Source organism: Gobio gobio, assembly GCF_949357685.1.
Source record: "Gobio gobio genome assembly, chromosome: 2".
Lineage (NCBI taxonomy): Eukaryota > Metazoa > Chordata > Actinopteri > Cypriniformes > Gobionidae > Gobio > Gobio gobio.
In genome coordinates this window covers 47,682,547-47,704,714 of record NC_137098.1, presented here as the reverse complement: position 1 = coordinate 47,704,714, position 22,168 = coordinate 47,682,547, and the positions used below count along the sequence as shown (strand labels likewise).

Here is a 22,168-nt window from a genome sequence, read left to right as displayed (position 1 = left end):
ATACCAATATCCAATAAATAACCAGATGCTTTTCCAATGCAAATAGTGCTCATGGACTCCCAGTAAATCTCAGCAGGGCAGGACACGGATTAAACAGATTTAACCGGATGACAAGCAGCATGAATATACAATTTCATTGAATGTTAATTCTCTAAAATATTGAAATGATCTAACAATTATATAATATACACTATTATTTAAGGTTTGCGGTTGGTAAGATTTACTTAAAAAAAGAAGAAATTAATACTTTTTTTTCAGGAAGGATATATTAAATTGACAGAATCCACAAAAAGTTGATTACAAATAATAAATGTTTCTTGAGCAAAAAAGAAATTAGCATATTAGAATGATTTCCCCTTCATGGGAACTCGAGCTGCGTCACCGCTTTGGGAACGCCTCTGCGTGATTGCGTCGTGAAGCACGCATGTCATCAGTCCAATAGAGAGACGGAACGTCACAGACGGGTGACGTCATCGACCGGAAAGTATAAAGCATCCCCGGAAACACATGCCCACAGCTTCTGTTGTCTTCAGCAAGCGCTCTGTGTCTATTGTCGAATTGTCAGCTCTGTGTTTTGTGTCTGAGTTCAGACTTTCTTGTTTTTTCAAAATACACACATACAGACTTTGTTTGAGAGAGAAATGGCGGGTGAACAGCAGTTCGTTAGATGTGTTCCTCCCTGCTCACGTTACATCACGAGCGGGGATACACATCTAATGTGTGTTGTTTGCTTGGGTGAGCAGCACTCGAGGGTGCCGGCTGCGATCATTGTGAGGCTTTGCCTTTGCGTGTGCTGCGATCCCGCCGGGTGCTCTTTGAGGAGCCCATCGAGCGCAGCAAAAGCAGAGCGTCGCAACCCGCGCACCCCCTTAGAAAGGGTGGAGCGGTGGGCGGCGCTCTCAGGCACAGTCTTCCAAGGGCAAGACTGATCTGAGGACAGTCATTGTCTCGCGGAAGGCTGCGTCGAAGAAGCCCTGACACCTGTGGGCTCAGGGCTGTGAGGGGGATCCCTTCTGGGGGCGGACGGTGCTTACCTCATCTCACGGTACCCGTCAGCCTTCAGCACCCTCACAGGGTCATTCTACCAACCCCGCCCGAGTGCCGGGGCGTGGAGGGCCCTCGCGAGTCATCCGAGGATGGCCCGCCCCCTCCAAGGAGGGAGGTGACGCTGTCGGGCCAGTTGTTCCCCGCCGGTTCGCTGTTTCAGGGCGCTGCGCTCGCGGTGCAGAGTACATCAGAGGCCAGCCTCGAGAGGCTAGTACCCTTAGTAGATTTTGTGTCAGAGTGGGAGAATCTGCCAAATATATCTCGTTGGGTCCTGTGGTTCATAAAAATTGGGTACGCCATTCAATTCAGATGTCGTCCTCCCAGTTTCAACGGGGTTTTGCCCACAGTGGTGGGTCCCGAGCAGGCTCTGGTTATGTCTCAAGAAGTACAGACTCTGCTGCGAAAGGGGGCGATAGAGAGGGTCCTCGTCCCCCCCCAGACAGGGAGTCAGGCTTTTACAGCCGGTACTTCATAGTGCCAAAGAAGGATGGAGGGCTGCGCCCTATCTTAGATCTTCGCGTCTTGAACCGGGCCGTAGCGAAGCTCAAGTTCAAGATGCTCACACTCAAACAGATCGTGTCTCAGATCAGGTCCGAGGACTGGTTTGTCACGATAGATCTCAAAGATGCGTATTTCCACCTCTCCATCCTTCCGCAGCACAGGAAGTTCCTGAGATTTGCTTTCAAGGGAGAAGCGTATCAATATCGGGTGCTTCCCTTCGGTCTAGCTCTTTCACCCCGCACGTTCACGAAGTGTGTGGACGCTGCGTTAGTCCCCTTGCCTATGCATGGGATTTGCATTCTCAATTACATCGACGACTGGCTGATCCTAGCACAGTCAGCTCGTCTCGCAGTTCAACTTCGAGATGTTGTGCTCGTGCACATGAGGAGGCTGGGGCTGAGGCTCAACTCCAAGAAGAGCGTTCTTTCTCTGGTCCAGAGAATAACGTATCTAGGCGTGAGTTGGGATTCAGTCTCTATGCGGGCCCGCTTATCAGAGCCTCGCATGGAGTCGATACGCTCGGCCGTGAGAGGGGTGAAGCTAGACCAGTCACTTACTGTAAAGCAGTTTCAGAGACTGCTGGGTCTCATGGCAGCAATACCATTCCGTGTGGCCTGTTGTACATGAGACCGTTACAGTGGTGGCTCAAAACCAGAGGTTTTTCCCCGAGGGGAAATCCCTTTCGGGTGATCAAGGTTTCGCGGCGGTGTCTCCGCTCCTTGGTCATGTGGAAGGATCCTCGGTTTCTGGCCCTAGGCCCATTACTGGGGGCACCGTGCCAGCGGGTATCTCTGAGCACGGATGCCTCCCTTACGGGCTGGGGAGCGACCATGAGTGGCCGCTCGGCCCAGGGCTTATGGCAGGAGCACTAGCATTCGTGGCATATAAATTGTCTAGAAATGTTGGCAGTGTTTCAGGCTCTGAACACTTCCTGCCGTATCTCAGGGGCCATCATGTGCTCGTTCGCACAGACAGCACATCGGTGGTCTCCTATATCAACCATCAAGGGGGTCTGAGGTCTCGTCAGTTATACAAACTGGCGCGCATTATTCTCCTTTGGTCCCAGGGGAAACTACTCTCAGTGAGAGCTATGTACATCCCTGGGCGGTTGAATGTGGAAGCAGACATACTGTCGAGACAGGGGCCGAGGCCCGGGGTATGGAGACTTCACACCGAGATGGTGGAGCTCCTTTGGGAGAAGATCGGCAGGGCCCAAGTGGACCTGTTTGCAACACACAAGAATACCCATTGTCAACTGTGGTTCTCCCTAACACCTCCAGCTCCTCTCGGACTGGACGCAATGGTGCAGGAGTGGCCAAAGCTGCCCCTGTACGCATTTCCCCCGATTGCTCTGCTTCCGGGAGTTCTAGAGAGAGTGCGCCGGGAAGGGGCCCGTCTTCTGCTAGTAGCCCCGTTCTGGCCGGGCCGAGTATGGTTCTCGGACATTGTGTCTCTCCTCGACGGCTCTCCCCTGGAGATTCCGCTCAGGGAGGACCTTCTCTCTCAGGCGGGCGGTGTCTCGTACACCCTCGCCCAGAGATGTGGAAGCTGTGGGCTTGGCCTCTGAGGGGGCCCAGCTCATAAGCTCTGGTCTCTCAGCTGAGGTTGTGGAGACCATTCTACACTCTAGAGCTCCCTCCACGAGGAAACTGTACGCTCTTAAGTGGAGACTCTTCACTGTATGGTGTAGAGAGCGCCTGTGGGATCCAGTTAACTGCCCTGCGAGTGCGGTGCTGGAGTTCCTGCAGGAGAGATTCTCCGCTGGGTTAGCTCCCTCCACACTTAAGGTATATGTGGCGGCCTTAGCTGCTTACCACACTCCTTTAGGTTAAGACCTGTTGTGCGCACCAGGGTGCCAGCCTGGGACTTGGCCATTGTGCTTCAAGGCCTTTCCGAGGCTCCCTTGCCGCTTTAGGAAGTTTCAGAGAAGTTTCTTACTCTTAAAACTATCTTTCTGCTTGCTATTTCTTCATTGAAAAGAATTGGAGATTTACAAGCCCTTTCGGTGGCACCCTCGTGCTTGGAATTTGCTCCCGGTATGGCCAGGGCCTTCCTGTCTCCTAGGCCGGGTTATGTTCCGAAGGTTCTCACTAATCCTGTGAGACCTATTGTACTTCAGGCTTTCTGTCCTCCGCCCTTCGTGACATCAGACCAGGAAAGACTTAATCTGCTTTGCCCTGTTTGTGCATTAGATACTTATGTCCACAGAGCTGCCCTGTGGAAGAGATCTGAACAGTTGTTTGTGTGTTACGGGCCCACTCTACTAGGAGTATGGTGGCCTCTCAGGCTCTTTTGGCAGGGGCTTCCTTGCAGGATGTTTGTGATGCGGCGGGATGGTCCTCGCCACTCACTTTCGTCAGGTTCTATGAACTAGATATTAACACTACTCCGGGGGCTCGGGTGCTCGCTTCCTGAGTACACAGGCGGGCCTCCAGCTCCTATGGGGGCGTGGTTAGTCTCGTTCCCAAAGCGGTGACGCAGCTCGAGTTCCCATGAAGGGGAACGTCTGGATTACGTCTGTAACCTTAGTTCCCTGATGTTGGGAACGAGACGCTGCTTCACCCTGCCATACTCTCTGCATGCCCGCGAGCGCCTTGCTTCATCCTTTTCAGAAGCTGTGGGCGTGTGTTTCCAGGGATGCTTTATACTTTCCGGTCGATGACGTCACCCGTCTATGACGTTCCGTCTCTCTATTGGAATGATGACATACGTGCTTCATGACGCAATCACGCAGAGGCGTTCCCAAAGCGCAGGGGAACTAAGGTTACAGACGTAACCGAGATGTTCTGAAGGATCATGTGACACTGAAGACTGGAGTAATGATGCTGAAAATTCAGCTTTAAATAGATTCAGCTTTGAATAAATTACATTTTAAAATAGATTAAAATAGAAAACAAATTTCACAATAACATTTCAAAATATTTTTTATGAAATTAATGCAGCCTTTGTGAGGATTAGGGGCTTCTTTCAAAAACATTAAAACATTTTACTGACCCCAAACTTTTAAATACAGTGGCATGAAAAAGTATGTGAACCACTTGCAGAATCTGTGAAATGTGAATAATTTTAACAAAATAAAAGAGATCATAGAAAATGCATTTTTTAAGTACTGTCCTGAATAAGATTTTTACATATAGTCAACAAGACAAAAAAATAGCTACATTTATTAAAATAACCCCATTCTTGCATGTTTCCCAGAAGACTAATTAAAGGTCCCATTTTTCGTGTTTTTTTGAAGCTTTGATTGTGTTTACAGTGTGCAATATAACATGTGTTCATGTTTCATGTGTAAAAAAACACAGTATTTTTCACACAATTTACTTATCTGTATACTGCTGTTTTCACTGTCCTCAAAACGGCCTGAGAATTTCCTCATTCTATGAAGTCCCTCCTTCAGAAATACGTAACGAGTTCTGATTGTGTCAGCGGTTCCCGTGTTGTGATTCGACAGCAGCTTAGGGCACGTTGTACGGGAAGGTCGCGCCTCTTACCATAACGGGGAGATGAACGCGCTCAAACTACAGCCCCTGAAGGCCAAACAAAGGTGATTTGACTCCGGGATGAAAATAACAGCGTCTGATGGCGACAAACGCAACCGTACCGAACCGAACGCAACACTTCCTCTTCTCCACGAGGGAGCAACAAGACCACGCCCCCTTTGTCGCGTATTCTTGTGGGCGGAGGTTAGTCGACAAACTGTTCTACTGACGTAATTAAAGCAGGATGTACAGGGATGTAGTCCAAACTGGCCGTTCGTTGTAGGCTTTGAAAGGGAACTTCTGTTAAATAAAATATCTCGCTTGGCATTGAACTTTGAGCTTTATAATTTTACAGGTATTATTTATGCTCTAACAGCAACATTACACACTAACTAAAGTTTGAAAAATGGGATCACGAAGAACAGGACCTTTAAGTACAATTTACCCTGATCTTCAAATTCAATAAGTTTTCACCCCCCGGCTCTTAATGCATTGTGATTCCTTCTGGAGCATCAGTGAATGTTTTTTAGTAGTTGTGTTTGAGTACCTCAATTGTCTTCAGTGTGAAAAATGGATCTCAAAATCATACAGTCACTGCTGGAGAGGGTTCAAATATGCAAAAGATGCCGGAAAATTGAAGAATGTTTAGGACCTGGAGGACTTTTTGAAGAACATTGGGCAGTTTAACTGCTCAGGACAAACAAGGGACTCATGAACAACCATCAGAAAAAAGAAAAAAAAAACAGCCGTGGATCATCCAGGGAACGACACACAGTATTGAGTTCATAAACTTTTGAACGGGGTTATTTTAATAAATTCAGCAAATTTTTTTGTCTTGTGGACTATATGTAAAAAAAAAAAAAAGAAAGTAAAATATCTTATTCAGGACAGTTCTAAATAAAAAATAACATGCATTTAGTTTGATCACTTTTATTTAGTTAAAATTATTCACATTTTCACAGATTCTGCAAGTGGTTCACATACTTTTTTTTGCAACTGTATATAAATATAATTTACACTTTTTTTTCTGGTTATGACCATGGGACCAGTGCATCAAATAACTGATTTTTTTATTTATTTGAAAGGCGATTATTTTATAAATTTTATTTTATTTTTCTCTATAATTTCCTTTGAGCACATAATGTACACTAGAGGTAGAGGTTGTGCTATTTTGAACCCTCATGCTGTCAGTCTCATGTTATCAACTGAGAAAAATGGTTTCCTTAATTGCTTTAATGGCCTTTTATTGACAATCAACTATAATCCCTTGCCTATGCCTCTCTCTCTCTCTCTCTCTCTCTCTCTCTCTTCCTCTTTTGCTCCACAGTTGCAGCTGGAGAAGCAGAAGGGGGAGATTCTGGGCATAGTTATTGTGGAGTCTGGCTGGGGCTCTATTCTGCCCACCGTCATCCTGGCCAACATGATGAATGGAGGCCCTGCTGCCCGTTCTGGGAAGCTCAGCATCGGTGACCAGATCATGTCAATCAACAACACCAGCCTGGTGGGGCTGCCGCTCGCCACCTGTCAGGGAATCATCAAGGTGTGCAGAGGGGTTGGGCTGTCACAGTACGCAGTGGGCTGAATCTTGGCTTGGCCATGAATCCATCTGTGTTATCCTGAGTAGCTGGTTATTACGGGTCTGTGGTTTAGAGCTGCTAAAAGACCACAGGACAATCAATAAAATGGTTGCAAAGGCAGTACAATCTTGACTTTCTGTTGTTATAATCCCAGTGTAATAATACAGTGCAGGTGCGATCGTACTGAGTAATATAATCACATGTTTCGTTTATTTCCATCAGGGCCTGAAAAATCAGGTGCAGGTGAAGTTAAACATTGTTAGCTGCCCTCCTGTAACCACAGTTCTCATTAAGAGACCGGACCTCAAGTACCAGCTGGGTTTCAGTGTGCAGAATGGCATTGTGAGTATGGAGAGATAGAGGAACAGGAAGTCTGAAATAGTTACTATTATTGGGTCCAACTTTTGTTTTGTGCCCCTCAGATCTGCAGTCTAATGCGAGGAGGGATCGCAGAGAGAGGAGGCGTGCGGGTTGGTCATCGTATTATTGAGATAAACGGCCAAAGTGTTGTTGCCACGGCACACGAGAAGATCGTCCAAGCGCTCTCCAATTCTGTCGGCGAGGTGAGAACTATATATATGCAGTACCGTTCAAAAGTTTGCAGTTGGTAAGATTTTTTTTATGATTTTGAAAGAAGCCTCTTATGCTCACCAAGGCTGTTTATTTAATCAAAAATACAGTAAAAACTGTAATATTGTGAAATATCTGTTTTCTATTTAAATATTTTCTTTTAACCCTTAAACGCATACCGCGGGTCTTTAGTGACCCGGGACGTCATTCACTTCCCTCCTCCTCATTCATTTTTTAATACATTAATCTGATACGCAATGATGAAGTGACGTTTCACTCATAGTTACCGCAGGCAGAAAACAAAAGAATTAGCCTGACAAGCCAGACCCACATCAAGATGTTGGGTCTGGAAACTCACCATTGACAGGGTTCAATCTGAGGGGCGGGATAAACGGTTGTCTTTCAAATTCCCTCTGCACGCCATTGGTTAGCGCCATGAACGCCACAACCAACCAGAGCGAAGAAGAAGGTGAAGCCGAGCTAACGTTAGTTGATAGACTTTCACCGTATCCCGTAGGCAAAACTTTGAACATATCTTCTTTTCTTAAGAATTACTTCAGTGCCGTTCTTTGTTCTTTTCTCAAAGAAAAGCTTAACTCCAAAATTTCCAGAGTTGCGGCCAAAGCCGATTCAAAAGACCGCTGTTCGTCAGCTTCAGTGTTTACGAGTAGTACGCAGAACCTCCGCAACTCTGCCGTGACGTGCCCTCATTATGTTAAGCCCGCCCACCGACTCTACACACGCTGTGATTGGCCTGACCAGAGTTTGGTTTTTCCTGCTCTCAGGTCTACCGAGAGTTGCTAGACTACACTCGCGGCAAAATAAATTTTCTGCCGCTAGGGTGCGTCTAGATTTCTAGGCTACAAAAGAATAGCAAGGATCATCAGCAAAACTTGAAATGGCTCAGTAATTTACTGAAGAGCAAGTACTCAAATATTATTGTCACTGTCACTTGATGGTGGATCTGGTGAGGAAGCTGTCAGCGATCAAAATATTGATTTTGAAGATGCTGAAAATGATAGTTTTGAAAATATGTTAGAGATTGTGAATATGAGCCAGATGCTGAATGTAGTGGGAAATAAGCTCTGGAAAGGACAATGATGATGGTATGATAAAACATATGCTCAAACATCTAAGCTCCAAAAGGTACCAAAATATGCTTTATTTTATCCTTCTGTAATTGTTACTCTAATATCAGGAGAGTTTTATATTATTGTGACAGGTAGAGAGTCATCCATGTTAGATATAGATTTGGGCCGTTAAAGACCCGAATATGTAATAATGTTTGGCGAAACATTCATGAATTTAAGGGTTAAATGTAATTTATTTCAGCAATCAAATTTTTGAATATGCTGTTTTGGAGCTTAAGAAACATTTCTTATTATTATTATTATTATCAATGTTGAAAACAGTTGTGCTGCTTAATATTTTTGTGGAAACCATGATCCAGAATTCTTTGATGCATAGAAAGTTCAAATGGACATCATTTATTTGATTTTTTTGTAGTAATATAGCTTAAATGTCTTTACTGTCCCTTTTGATCAATTAAATGCATCCTTACTGAATAAAAGTATCACCTTCTTTAAAAAAAAAACAGGTCTTAACTGACACCAAGCCTTTGAATGGTAGTATATATTAAAATATATATTAAATAGTGTTGAATAACATTGTGTTTAGTAGAATATTATATTATATGAATTGTTTTTGTAGTAAAAATAACTCTTTGTCTTGAAACAGATCCACATGAAGACTATGCCAGCCGCCATGTTTAGACTCTTAACTGGTCAGGAGACTCCAATGTATATATGATCTGAGGTGGACTTGAGCTGAGAGACACAACCCCGGGCACTGGCAAATGTTTGAATGCAGCAGTCACCTTTCTCTTTTTATCTTCACCAAAAATAACTCCCATCACTCTTGCTGTCTGCTAACGTTACTTAAGAGATATGGTGTGTCATTTCTGCATAGTGTGGATTCTGTTGATTTGTTATGTCTGCTCTGGGGGTGTGTGCATAGTCAGATGAAGAAGATGCAGATCAAGTCCTTTCTTCATAATGAAAGGGGGGGGGCGGGGCTTTGTACATTTTAATTTGATGCTATTCTTGTTTAATTTATTTACAATTACGTATGTGTGGACATTGTTGGAGAGATGCAAGTTTGTTTTGTAAATATGTAATCATTATATCAATATCAGAAAGGAATGGAAAAGCCAGGGTGAGAAGTCCAGACAGTGGAAGCCCAAAACATCAAGCCTAGTGACCATTCCAGAATGTTTGTTTTTGTTAACAAGACATTTTTTTTATTATAAACATAAGATATTGGACATTATACTTGATCCATTTCAGGTGTCATTGAATCTTAAATTCATTCAAATGCACACTGAACCGGTACATATCTCCGTCATAAAATAACTGTACTTACTGCAGCACATAATTATGTGGCATGACACATTTTTAACAAAATGCTCAAGAAGTACAGGTGTAATCCACGCTCATCGTACGGTTAACTTTGCGAGACTGACTAGTATCAGCAGGGACTTTATCAACGGAAGAGAATCATTCCACATCGCCAGCCTTCATCAATGGATAAATGTCATCTAGAGGGCATTAAAGACTGAACAAATTTTGAGTGGTTTTTTTTACATACAAGTGAGCAAATCTTTTGTAAAATACAGTATGTAAACAATTTCTGGACTTCTCCCATGCTGTAATAATCAAACATTCTCTTGCCATGCTGTAAATGAATTTTGTTTCGAACACAAAAACATTGTATGACATGTAAGAGTTTATTTTTTAAGTGTGCTTTTTTTGTGTATGCCCAGCTGCAACTCATTTGAGTCAGTGGTGAATGTAATAGTGTTGTTAATAGTGTGTCCACTTCCTTAAGCAGTATTAGAATGTCTGTACATAAACGTTTAACCTTGTTTAGTACTGTGTCCATGTAGGAATCACTGTTAGTCCCATTTTATCTTTGTGAGGCTTTGGCCTTGGGAAAATAAGAAGACACTGTGACCAAAAGCCTTACCGCCGCGTAAGAAAGCTTTTGAAAATGAATTGTAATAAAAAAGGAGACATGAAACAACTAATAATACATGAACATGAATACCTGTCTGCATGCATCTTAAAATGACACTATGGCAAAATAACAATAAAGTGTAACATAAGCCCTTCACGTTGTTTTACCTTTGATTCTCTGGCAAGTTTGCTTGAAATAAAGAATTGCTTGTAATGAAGCCTGAGTGGATCATACAACCTGGAATCTTGAGTCAAAATCCATGCCAACCACCTCTAACAGTGGCCAGCTTCCAAAACTTTAAAATAGCTCCCTCGCCTATTAATGAACCTAATGAGCACAGATCTGAGTCTCGCAGTTGGAAATCAGTTCAGCCAGCTCAGATTTCCAGGCTTTGACAAAGTCAAGGAAAAAAATAAGGGACGAAAACACTCAATAGTGAAACTTCTTTATCTGATCTTAGGGGAGATATGAGGGACTTTGCCAAGCTTTGTAGCAAGATTGTGAAACAGGCTATTCATTAATAACTGTGTGGGTTGTTAACCGTTCTCCAATTTTGCAGGTCACTGCTCCCCCTAGAGGTTATTAAAATACACTACAACACTTTCATGAACAGTGAAGAATGAACAAAAACACACTATGAGCCAAATTAAAATACTGTAGCTCAAAAGGGATGCGATATCCAAGTATGAGTTGGGTACGAGATATCATTTGTAAACATTAGTTGTTTAAAAACAAGATTAGTACCATTAGTAAATTGTAAATATGACCAGCTATTAATCTCATTTTAAAAACTCAAAAGTGTTTTATTCTTCATGATTCTGTAATGTTTTTTTGCTGAATGACACTGTTTCAGAATTGCATCCATTGCGAACAGAATCGCTGTATTACTGTACCGGATCTCGGGTTCTGGTCATGCTTGTGACATTGTTACTATTTCTATACTATTTCTAATACAATAAATGCAATGAAACTTACATAGATGGCTGTTTGAATGCTGCTCTGCACTCCAGTGCATTCAATACTGATTTGAGGCATTCATCCCAGCATTCCCTTAACTTTTTTGCCCACGTGCTGTGGTGTATCCTCTTTCTTCACAGGAAGCAGGAAGTCTGCTCCCATCTCTTTAGCTTTGGCAAGCCGATCAGAGGACAAGTCTACAAATACAGATTCATTATTATATTATACAGGTGCTGTTCATATAATTAGAATATCATCAAAAAGTTTATTTATTTTACTAATTCCATTCAAAAAGTGAAACTTGTATATTATATTCATTCATTATACACATACTGATATATTTCAGTCGATCAGTCTGTGGCACTGCTCAGGTGTTATGAGAGCCCAGGTTGCTCTGATAGTGGCCTTCAGCTCTTCTGCATTGTTGGGTCTGGCATATTGCATCTTCCTCTTCACAATACCCCATAGATTTTCTATGGGGTTAAGGTCAGGCGAGTTTGCTGGCCAATTAAGAACAGGGATACCATGGTCCTTAAATCAGGTACTGGTTGCTTTGGCACTGTGTGCAGGTGCCAAGTCCTGTTGGAAAATGAAATCTGCATCTCCATAAAGTTGGTCAGCAGCAGGAAGCATGAAGTGCTCTAAAGTGTTCTTGGTATACGGCTGCGTTGACCTTGGACCTCAGAAAACACAGTGGACCAACACCAGCAGATGACATGGCACCCCAAACCATCACTGACTGTGGAAACTTTACACTGGACCTCAAGCAACGTGGATTGTGTGCCTCTCCTCTCTTCCTCCAGACTCTAGGACCCTGATTTTCAAAGGAAATGCAAAGTTTACTTTCATCAGAGAACATAACTTTGGACCACTCAGCAGCAGTCCAGTCCTTTTTGTCTTTAGCTCAGGCGAGACGCTTCTGACGCTGTCTGTTGTTCAAGAGTGGCTTGACACAAGGAATGCGACAGCTGAAACCCATGTCTTGCATACATCTGTGCGTAGTGGTTCTTGAAGCACTGACTCCACCTGCAGTCCACTCTTTGTGAATCTCCCCCACATTTTTGAATGGGTTTTGTTTTTACAATCCTCTCCAGGGTGCGGTTATCCCTATTGCTTGTACACTTTTTTCTACCACATCTTTTCCTTCCCTTCGCCGCTCCATTAATGTGCTTGGACACAGAGCTTTGTGAACAGCCAGCCTCTTTTGCAATGACCTTTTGTGTCTTGCCCTCCTTGTGCAAGGTGTCAATGGTCGTCTTTTGGACAACTGTCAAGTCAGCAGTCTTCCCCATGATTGTGTAGCCTACAAAACTAGACTGAGAGACCATTTAAAGGCCTTTGCAGGTGTTTTGAGTTAATCAGCTGATTACAGTGTGGCACCAGGTGTCTTCAATATTGAACCTTTTCACAATATTCTAATTTTCTGAGATACTGAATTTGGGATTTTCCTTAGTTGTCAGTGATAATCATCAAAAATTAAAATAAATAAACATTTGAAATATATCAGTCTGTGTGTAATGAATGAATAAAATATACAAGTTTCACTTTTTGAATGGAATTAGTGAAAAAAAAATAAACTTTTTGATGATATTCTAATTATATGACCAGCACCTGTATTTCTCGAGGAACTCCAGGCTCGACAGCAACTCTGTCTCCTGATGAATACAAAATTAAAGTAGAAAAGCACAATATGTGCGCTTAATCTAAGAAAAGTCTGTTGCAACTACAGTATAAATTGAAAGTGCAACCAGAGTTCAAGGGTTGCAACATCTTCAACTAAAATTAACGAAATGCCATACCAGTCTGAGATCTCCTTTAGAGTGCACGACCAAAGAGAGGTTGTCTTTATCTATTGTATACACAGATACAACTGTCAAGTTCTGATAGATAATTATTTGGCTCTTAAATGGTCCATGCACCCGTTCACTCACACACACACGCACTGACGCCCCTTTACAGCCATCCCACATCTTCCGGTTTTCATAGGTCATTCAAGTTGATCAAAACGCGGCTATGAGCCTATGAGAAAGAAAATATGTCTGCACTTCAGCAATGTCCTTAAAAGAGTACAAACTTTTAAATAAAACGTATCCTCAATGGTGCATAAATGAGAGTTTTCCCTCCATGTATTCACTGATTAAGATGGCCAGTTGTGGGCTACTTGCACAACTGCTTCTACTTATTATAGATCACATTTTATGAAATTTATTACAAATATAAGCAGAGTTCACATACTGCCCTTAAAGTAATTACACAGGCAAACTGAAGTTAGTATGATAAATCTTTGGTAAAGATTCATTGTTTGTGGAGAAAAAAAAAGATAATTAAATTGTAAAAATGACTTGCTATCATTATATGCCATTAAAAACTGCACTCAGACAATGTTACATAAAATTAAATTAACACTTTTCATTATTCAATAAATTTTTTATTTTTTATTCATTTTACTAACGTAAAATGCTACAGATTCATAAATTAAAATGAAATTTAAATTATACATAAGTACATCCACTGTGAAGAGAATCACTGAATTCCTGTCTACTTAAGACAAGATAGTAAGGTTACTCTCAAAACTAGCTGGATTAAACATGGATTTAAAGTAATAATCAGATGTGGGTCTAGTAGTTGATCTCATGGGTTCTGGTCATTCTTGTCACATTTTAACATGACTTTAACCCCAAGACCCTGACGGGTGGTCTCAAAGGCCTGCACAGCCTGCTCCAGCGGGAAACGGTGGGTGACCAGAGGTTTGACGTTCACCTTCTTAGACGCCAACATAGAAATGGCCACCGGCCAGCTGGAAAAACAATGAGGTATCATAAGTAAAAGTGTGCAAGAAAAAAATTATTTTCATATTTTGATCTACATTGTACTTAACCTTCTGAAACAGTCATAAGTAAATATCTAGCCCCAGTGATCCTACTTACGTATTACAGTAACGGAATACACCTCTGATGTCAACTTCTCTGAGTGCCGCATTGAGAAGAGGTATGGTGGTCATCTCAGAACCAAGCCCAACCAACACCACCACTCCTCCTGAACGAGTAGCCTAGACAAAAACACCATCATCAGCACAAGAAGCTCTAAGTATGATCAATAATTTTAGCATGTCTAAACACGCAAACAAATATGACAGCAAAATGGAGTTCCCCTTCGAGGGAACTCGAACTGCGTCATCGTGACGACACTTTGGGGAACGTCCCTCGCGTTAAGCGTCTGAAGAAACAGTAGAATCAGCCCAATCCGATTGGTGTTGCGTGATGACGTCGTATGTGACGGCATACCCGGAAGATACAAAGAGACGTCTGAACGAAACAGAGATAGCTTTTTTGCTCTTCAGCGTGAGCGCTCTGTTTGTTCAGTCTGAAGGTGTTGTTACAACGTGAAAGCAAGCATTATATATATTATGGCGAGCGAGCGTTTCAGGCTGTGTGTGCACCCGTGTCCGCGCTACATTACGGGCACGGACACACATCAGCTTTGTGTGCCGTGTCTCGGCGTGCAGCACGCCCAAGCCGCTCTTGAGGGGGCGGCTTGCGGTGATTGTGAACTGCTGCCGCTGAGGGTGCTGCGCTCGCGGCTGGCCGTCTTTGAGTAGACCGGTCAGCCTCGTGAGCCCCGCGGTTCTGGGCCTGCGTCTGTTGAGGCAGCGCGGCGCCGTAGATCGTGGGGCTCACAGCGGGATCTTTCAAGAGGATATGAGACTGCTGAGGCATCCTCCCTATCCTCCTCTGAAGATTCTGATATCCTCCCGCCCCGTGTGGAAGCCCGCGATGCGGTTCCGGTTCCGGTTCTCAGGCTGTCTGATTCTGAGGAATCAGACAATTTGAGGATCGAGGTGGATGATGTGGGGCTTTCGCCACCCCACGCATCCGCTGTTGAGGAGCTTGTGGAGGTTTTAACCCGCGCTGTGGCCAAACTGAGTTTGGATTGGCCACAAGAAATAGTGGACATCCAGCCACCATCTAAGCTGGATGAACGCTTTTTCAGGCATCGGGGTCTTCCTTTTTTCCCCGATCTGCATAACGAGTTGTGTAGATCGTGGGAAAAACCCTTCTCAGCCCGTGTAGCTAATCCCCCAGTACTCGATTTTGCTAATGTGCTGGGGACGGCTGAGTTGGGGTATGCAGCGTTGCCACAGGTGGAAGAGGCGCTTGCGAGCCACCTCTCACCCGGGGCCGCTGCATCATTGAAGGCTCCGTCGCTGCCCACTAAACCTTGCCGCGACACGTCCAAGTTAGTCGGCAGGGCTTTTGGTGCGGCAGGTCGAGCTGCTGGTTGTCTGCACACCATGGCGGTCCTGCAGGCATACCAAGCCGACCTCCTCAAAGAGCTGGATGAGGGCGAGGGACCATCTCCGGATGACTTCACTGAGCTCAGGAAGGCAACGGATTTGTCTCTCCGCATTACCAAAGAGACGGCTCGCGCTGTGGGCCGCTCTATGGCTGGAATGGTATGCGTTGAGAGGCATCTCTGGCTGACGCTGTCGGGAATCAAGGAGAGCGAGAAACATTTTCTCCTTGATGCTCCGATCTCGCCTTCTGGCCTCTTCGGCGGGGCAGTGGATACTGTCGTCGAGAGGTTTCAGGAGGCGAGGAAGCAGTCAGCCGCCTTCCAGAAGTTCTTCCCTCGCCGCTCGGGCTCTGCAGTTAGAGCAGGCCCGGGTGGGCAGCCCGGACCCTCATCCAGCTCATCGCACCGCGATGTGCAGAGGCAGAGTGTCGCCTCCCGCGCCCCTCCCGAGGGAGCTTGGCAAAGGAGGCGGCGCTCTCGCAGGAAGCCTTCCCAGCCTAAGAGCGACCTGAGGGACGTTATCCAGGCTAAGAAGGCTCCCAAGCGGTCCTAGCTTCGGCAGGACCGCTGAGAGTCGTCCCCCACAGGGTGGAGCGATCGAGGTCGTTTCCACTCTGGGACTCTCGGGGAATCGTTGCTGCGCTCCCGCCGTCCAAGACGTTTCGGGCCGCATCGGTTCCCTGCGCGCGCGCACTGAACCAGTCGCCTCCATTAGGACTTGCGACAGTTCAGCAGCCGCGTGCGCCTCACGGACCTCTTCCCCGACGACACCCTGCCGGTCAGCCGCTTCAGGGCGTTGGGGTAGAGGCTCGAATAACACCCGAGGCTGGCCTCGAGAGGCTAGTTCCCTTAGTAGATTATCTCGGCGCATGGACATGCCTTCCGGGTATATCTGCGTGGGCCCTGCGTACTGTGGAACGGGGTTACAGACTGCAGTTCGGTTTCCCTCCCCCGAAATTCAACGGGGTGGTTCGAACTGTGGTCGGTCCCGAGCAGGTGCGGGTGATGGAGCAAGAAGTACGCTCTCTGCTGGTCAAGGAGGCTATAGAGAATATTCCTCCACCAGACAGGGAGTCCGGGTTCTACAGCCGGTACTTCATAGTTCCCAAGAAGGATGGGGGGTTGCGTCCAATTCTAGATCTCAGGCACCTGAACCGGTCTCTGAGGAGATACAGGTTCAGGATGCTCACAATTCCAGCCATCGTGACTCAGATCCAGTTCGAGGACTGGTTCGTCACGATAGATCTGAAGGACGCATACTTCCATATCTCCATCCTTCCAGCTCACAGGAAGTTCCTGCGGTTCGCTTTCGGGGGCGAAGCGTACAAGTATCGGGTTCTTCCGTTCGGCCTAGCTCTCTCCCCTCGCACCTTCACGAAGTGTATGGATGCAGCACTGGCTCCGTTGAGACTCCAGGGCATCCGTATACTCAATTATATCGACGACTGGCTGATTTTGGCTCAGTCGTACGATATGGCGGTTCGACATCGAGATGTCGTTCTAGCCCACATAAGGTGCTTGGGTCTCAGACTCAACACGAAGAAGAGCGTGTTGACGCCCTCCCAGAGGACTACGTTCCTGGGGGTTGTATGGGATTCGACGCTGATGCGGGCACGACTGTCCCCCGCACGCGTGGAGTCCATACTGGCGATGGTCTCGAGAGTGAAACTGGGCCGCAGCCTCACTGTGAAGCAGTTTCAGAGACTGCTGGGTCTCATGGCAGCAGCAGCCAACGTGATTCCGTTCGGTCTGCTCTACATGAGACCCCTCCAGTGGTGGCTGAGAACCAAGGGGTTTTCCCCCAGGGGGAATCCTTTTCGCATGATCAGGGTAACGCGCAGATGCCTTCGTTCCCTCGTCATGTGGAAGAAACCTTGGTTCCTGTCCCAGGGGCCGGTGTTGGGAGCGTCGTGTTGCCGGAAGTCCGTTTCAACAGACGCTTCCCTCACTGGTTGGGGCGCGGTCATGGAAGGCCGCTTTTCCAGGGGTCTGTGGGGGACCCGGCATTCTTCCTTGCATATCAATTGCCTGGAAATGCTGGCGGTCTACAAGGCTCTGAGGAGCTTTCTCCCGGACCTCCGCGGCCACCATGTCCTGATACGATCCGACAGCATGTCGGCAGTATCGTATCTGAACCACCAGGGGGGCCTGAGGTCGCGCCCTCTTTGCAGACTGGCGCATCAGGTCCTTCTGTGGTCCCAGGGGAAGTTGTCATCCCTCAGGGCGATGTACATTCCCGGGGACCAAAATCAGGGAGCAGACATCCTGTCGAGGCAGGGGCTGAGGCCCGGGGAATGGCGGCTCCACCCCGAGGTGGTGGAGGCTATGTGCGAGCGGCTGGGCCCAGTGGAAGTGGATCTATTTGCGTCTCGAGAGACGTCCCACTGCCCGCTGTGGTTCTCCCTCACTCATCCGGCCCCTCTGGGGGCCAGACGTGGCCGAGGCTGCGTCTGTACGCTTTTCCCCCGATCGCTCTGCTCCCGGGAGTTCTGGAACGTGTCCGCCGGGAGGGCGTCAGCCTTCTCTTAGTAGCACCCCGGTGGCCCACTCGGGTATGGTTCTCCGACATCATAGACCTGCTGGACGGTCCCCCATGGCAGGTCCCTGGCAGAGGGCCTGTCGGCAGGTGTTGTGGAGACCCTACTCAGTTCCAGAGCTCCATCCACCAGGAGGTTGTACAGCCTAAAGTGGAATGTATTTTCCACTTGGTGTAGAGAGCGGCAGGTGAACCCAGTTAACTGCCCAGTGGCTTCAGTGCTGGAGTTCCTTCAAGACCGCTTCTCCGCCGGTCTTTCCCCGTCCACACTTAAGGTGTATGTGGCTGCCATTGGGGCTTTCCACGCACCTTTAGGTGATGCGACGTTGGGAAGGCACCATCTGGTTGTACGTTTCCTCCGTGGGGCTCGGAGGATGAGGCCTGCGGCTCATTCCAGGGTCCCAACCTGGGACCTGGCAGTGGTGCTCGAGGGGTTGGCTGAGGCCCCCTTTGAGCCGCTGGAGTCGGCTGAGGCGAGAATACTGACCTTCAAGGTGGCTTTTCTCCTTGCCATCACTTCTCTGAGGAGAGTGGGGGACCTCCAGGCCTTGGCAGTCACGCCGACTTGCCTGGAGTTTGCCCCTGGCATGGTTAAAGCCATCTTGCATCCCAGCCAGGGCTACGTGCCCAAGGTGCCATCTAACAGGGCAAGGTCAGTGGTTCTCCAGGCATTCCATCCTCCACCTCACGTGACGGCGGAAGAGAGCAGACTTCACCTCCTCTGCCCCGTGCGGGCATTGAGGATTTATCTGGAGAAGTCTGCTCAGTGGAGAAAGTCAGACCAGCTGTTGGTGTGTTTTGGTTCACCCAAGAAAGGGCTGCCTGCGTCAAAGCAGACGATTAGTAACTGGATTGTCCAGGCTATAGCCATGGCTTATCGGGTGCGCAACCTGCCTTCACCCTTAGCCGTGAGGGCCCATTCTACCAGGAGCATGGCCTCCTCGGTAGCCCTCCTTTCTGGGGCCTCTATGCTAGACATCTGCGAGGCAGCTGGGTGGGCCACTCCTCACACCTTCATTCGTTTTTATAGTCTGCATCTCCCTGAGACGCCTGGCGCGAGAGTGCTCGCCCCCTAGTTGTGCCTGGTTCCAGCTTCACACTAGGGTGGTTATGATTGGTGCGGGATAGTTGGTACTCGTTCCCCAAAGTGTCGTCACGATGACGCAGTTCGAGTTCCCTCGAAGGGGAACGTCTCGGGTTATGACTATAACCCTTGTTCCCCGAGAAGGGGAACGAGACACTGCGTCTCGTGTCCACCCAATCATCAGAGCGCTCGCTTCATCGCAAAGAACGCTATCTCTGTTTCGTTCAGACGTCTCTTTGTATCTTCCGGGTATGCCGTCACATACGACGTCATCACGCAACACCAATCGGATTGGGCTGATTCTACTGTTTCTTCAGACGCTTAACGCGAGGGGCGTTCCCCAAAGTGTCGTCACGATGACGCAGTGTCTCGTTCCCCTTCTCGGGGAACAAGGGTTATAGTCATAACCCGAGACGTTTTCCAATAATGTGAAATCAGTATGACTTGATTTTTTGGTAATCAAACTTACATAGATGGCTGTTTGAATGCTGCTCTGCACTCCACTGCATTCAATACTGATTTGAGGCATGCATCCCAGCATTCCCTCCACTTTTTTGGCCACGTCCTGTGGTGTATCCTCTTTCTTCACAGGAAGCAGGAAGTCTGCTCCCATCTCTTTAGCTTTGGCAAGCCGATCAGAGGACAAGTCTACAAATACAGATTTAAATATATTTTATATGTGCAATTTATACACATAATTACTTTTTATACATACTGAATATATACATTACCACTTATTATTACTTGTGAAGCACCCATGGCTTTAGCCGCCAACAAAGAAACTAGTCCAATTGGTCCTATGTTGATGAAAACAAATATATATATATATATTACTTTTTTTTCTTATCATATATACACTATATTGCCAAACGTATTGGGACACCCCAACAAATCATTGAATTATTCCATGGCCACAATTGTATAAAATCAAACACTTAGGCATGCAGACTGCTTCTAAAAACATTTGTGAAAGAATGGGTCACTTTCAGGATCTCAGTGAATTCAATCGTGGTACCGTGATAGGTTACCACCTGTGCAATAAGTCCAATCGTGAAATTTCCTCACTATAGTGCCAGCGAAAGGAACTCTTAATGCTTCAGCATACCAAGACATTTTGGGCAATTTCATGCTCCCAACTTTGTGGGAACAGTTTGGGGATGGCACTTCCTGTCCCAACATGACTGCACACCAGTGCACAAAGCAGGGTCAATAAAGACAGCGGGTGAGCGGGTTTGGTGTGGAGGAACTTGACTGGCCTGCAGAGTCCTGACAAATGCGCTTCTAGAAGAATGGTACAAAAATTCCCATAAACACACTCCTAAACCTTGTGGAAAGCCTTCCCAGTAGAGTTGCAGAAGCTGCAAATGGTGGGCCAACTCCATATTAAACCCTACAGATTAAGAACGGGATGTCATTAAAGTTCATGTGCATGTAAAGGCAGGAGTCCCAAAACTTTTGGCAATATAGTGTATATCAAAATACATGTTACAGAAATTACATTTCTAAAAATGAAGCATTCTTACAGTGATATTAAATTAATAAGCAGCTATTGTTTTACAGTCCTGACACACTGAGTAGTCAAAGGTCATTACATTGGTCTCAATACACTGGTCATTGCACTGATAAATGTGTGATATACTGTATACTACTATAGCTAATTGCTATAACCAGTCACATATTTCAAAAGTCATGTTACAAAGATAACATTTCTAAAAATGTTTCTGTGATATTAGATTAAAAACAAAAATTATTTTACAGTGCTGACACACTAAAAAAGTGGCAAAGGCCAAGAAGTCAGAGGTCATTGATCGGCTAGTTAATGTGTTACAGTTGCATAAATATTTGCAATCATTAGAGAAGGCTGACCTGCACCGCAGACAAACACTGAGCTTCCAAGAGTGACTCCTGCCCTCCTGCAGGCATGAATGCCCACTGACAGGGGCTCAATCAGGGCTCCCTCCTCAAAAGTCACATTTTCTGGAAGTCTGTACGAACACAACCATACAGTATATATGACTATTATTACTCATAGAGATCACAGACTTATAATTCGTCCATAAATAGCGATCTGACTTGTAGCAGAAGTTAGCGCTGTGTTTGTAGTATCTGCTCAGGTTTCCATCATCTGGAGGAGTGGCACAGAAGAATATGCTGGGAGACAGGTTGTAGTGTCCAGATTTAAAGAACTCATCTACTTCTCGAGGAACTCCAGGCTCAACGGCAACTCTGTCTCCTGTATACAAAAATGAAAGACACTCTTAATCCAAGTATAACTCTACCACTGGTTTCACAGACAAGGTTTAAACCTAGTCCCAGACTAAAATGCATGTTTGAGCTGTTTTAACTGAAAGCAACTTGCAATGACGTATCTTAAAATATGTTAGTGTCATTGTTTTGTCTCAAGATGCACACCAAGTTTCTAATGCATGTTTATAAAAGCTACTTAAATGCCCTAATTGAACTAAGACATAACCCTGGTCCAATCTAAGCCCTGTCTGTGAAACCAGGCCATAATATCACAAACTAAGTCAAATCCAGAACTAACCTGCTTTGAGGTGCGTTACAGCAGATCCCACTTTCACCACACGACCAGAGGCTTCATGTCCCAGCACCATGGGCTGTTTCAACACATAGTCCCCGATGCGGCCGTTCTGCCAATAGTGCACATCTGATCCACAAATGCCCACAGAGTGCATCTGAAGTAACACGTCTTGAACAAAAATGGAAAAATATAAATACTAAAGTTGATCACCATTGAAAAATAATTTGGACGTATTCACAAATCTATACCATTTGGTCCTGGCTCCGGGATCGGACGCTGTTCCTGTTAAAGATACAGAAAAGTTCATTGCAAATGCAACCAGAGTTCAAGGGTTGCAAAGTCTTCACTAAAATGCATGTCATACCAGTCTGAGATCTCCTTTAGAGTGCAGGACTACGGAGAGGTTGTCTTTATCCATTTTATTCTATAATAAACGTTCAGAACAGCAGATAAACCCCCCTCAACGCGTGTTCTCACAATTCATATACACTTATTTGGCTCCTGTACGGATCATGCGCGCTTTCACTCACACACGAACTGACGCCCCTTTCGGCAATCCCACATCTT

At 45.9% G+C, this 22,168-nt stretch overlaps 2 protein-coding genes across 3 annotated transcripts in view; one reads left to right on the top strand and one right to left on the bottom strand.

Moving 5' to 3' along the window:
* apba2b (amyloid beta (A4) precursor protein-binding, family A, member 2b) overlaps nt 1–10,400 on the top strand; it is a 96,425-nt gene extending 86,025 nt beyond the window's left edge. For both annotated transcript variants that reach the window (XM_079839066.1, XM_079839065.1), the window contains 4 exons: nt 6,355–6,567; nt 6,827–6,946; nt 7,027–7,167; nt 8,912–10,400. In XM_079839066.1, the coding sequence (XP_079695192.1) occupies nt 6,355–6,567; nt 6,827–6,946; nt 7,027–7,167; nt 8,912–8,983 (546 nt within the window). In that variant the 3' untranslated portion in view covers nt 8,984–10,400. The remainder of the gene's footprint in view (nt 1–6,354; nt 6,568–6,826; nt 6,947–7,026; nt 7,168–8,911) is intronic.
* Nucleotides 10,401–13,244: 2,844 nt separating this feature from the next.
* On the bottom strand, nt 13,245–22,140 carry sord (sorbitol dehydrogenase). The gene is made up of 9 exons (XM_079810023.1): nt 21,966–22,140; nt 21,850–21,883; nt 21,605–21,769; nt 21,133–21,292; nt 20,926–21,044; nt 19,791–19,856; nt 19,529–19,707; nt 14,074–14,195; nt 13,245–13,943 (listed from the first exon to the last, which is right to left on the bottom strand). The coding sequence occupies exons 1-9, from the start codon at nt 22,017–22,019 to the stop codon at nt 13,778–13,780; spliced, it is 1,065 nt and encodes a 354-aa protein (XP_079666149.1). The 5' UTR covers nt 22,020–22,140; the 3' UTR covers nt 13,245–13,777.
* Nucleotides 22,141–22,168: the final 28 nt, after the last annotated feature.

Excerpts from the sequence above, each read along its gene's own strand:
- sord (XM_079810023.1), bottom strand. The coding sequence starts at position 22,019 with ATGGATAAAGACAACCTCTCCGTAGTCCTGCACTCTAAAGGAGATCTC. Across the intron at positions 21,045-21,132 it reads AGCGCTAACTTCTGCTACAA|ACTTCCAGAAAATGTGACTT; the intron begins GTCAGATCGCTA and ends GTGTTCGTACAG. Across the intron at positions 14,196-19,528 it reads GCATTCAAACAGCCATCTAT|GCTACTCGTTCAGGAGGAGT; the intron begins GTAAGTTTGATT and ends GTTTTTGTCTAG.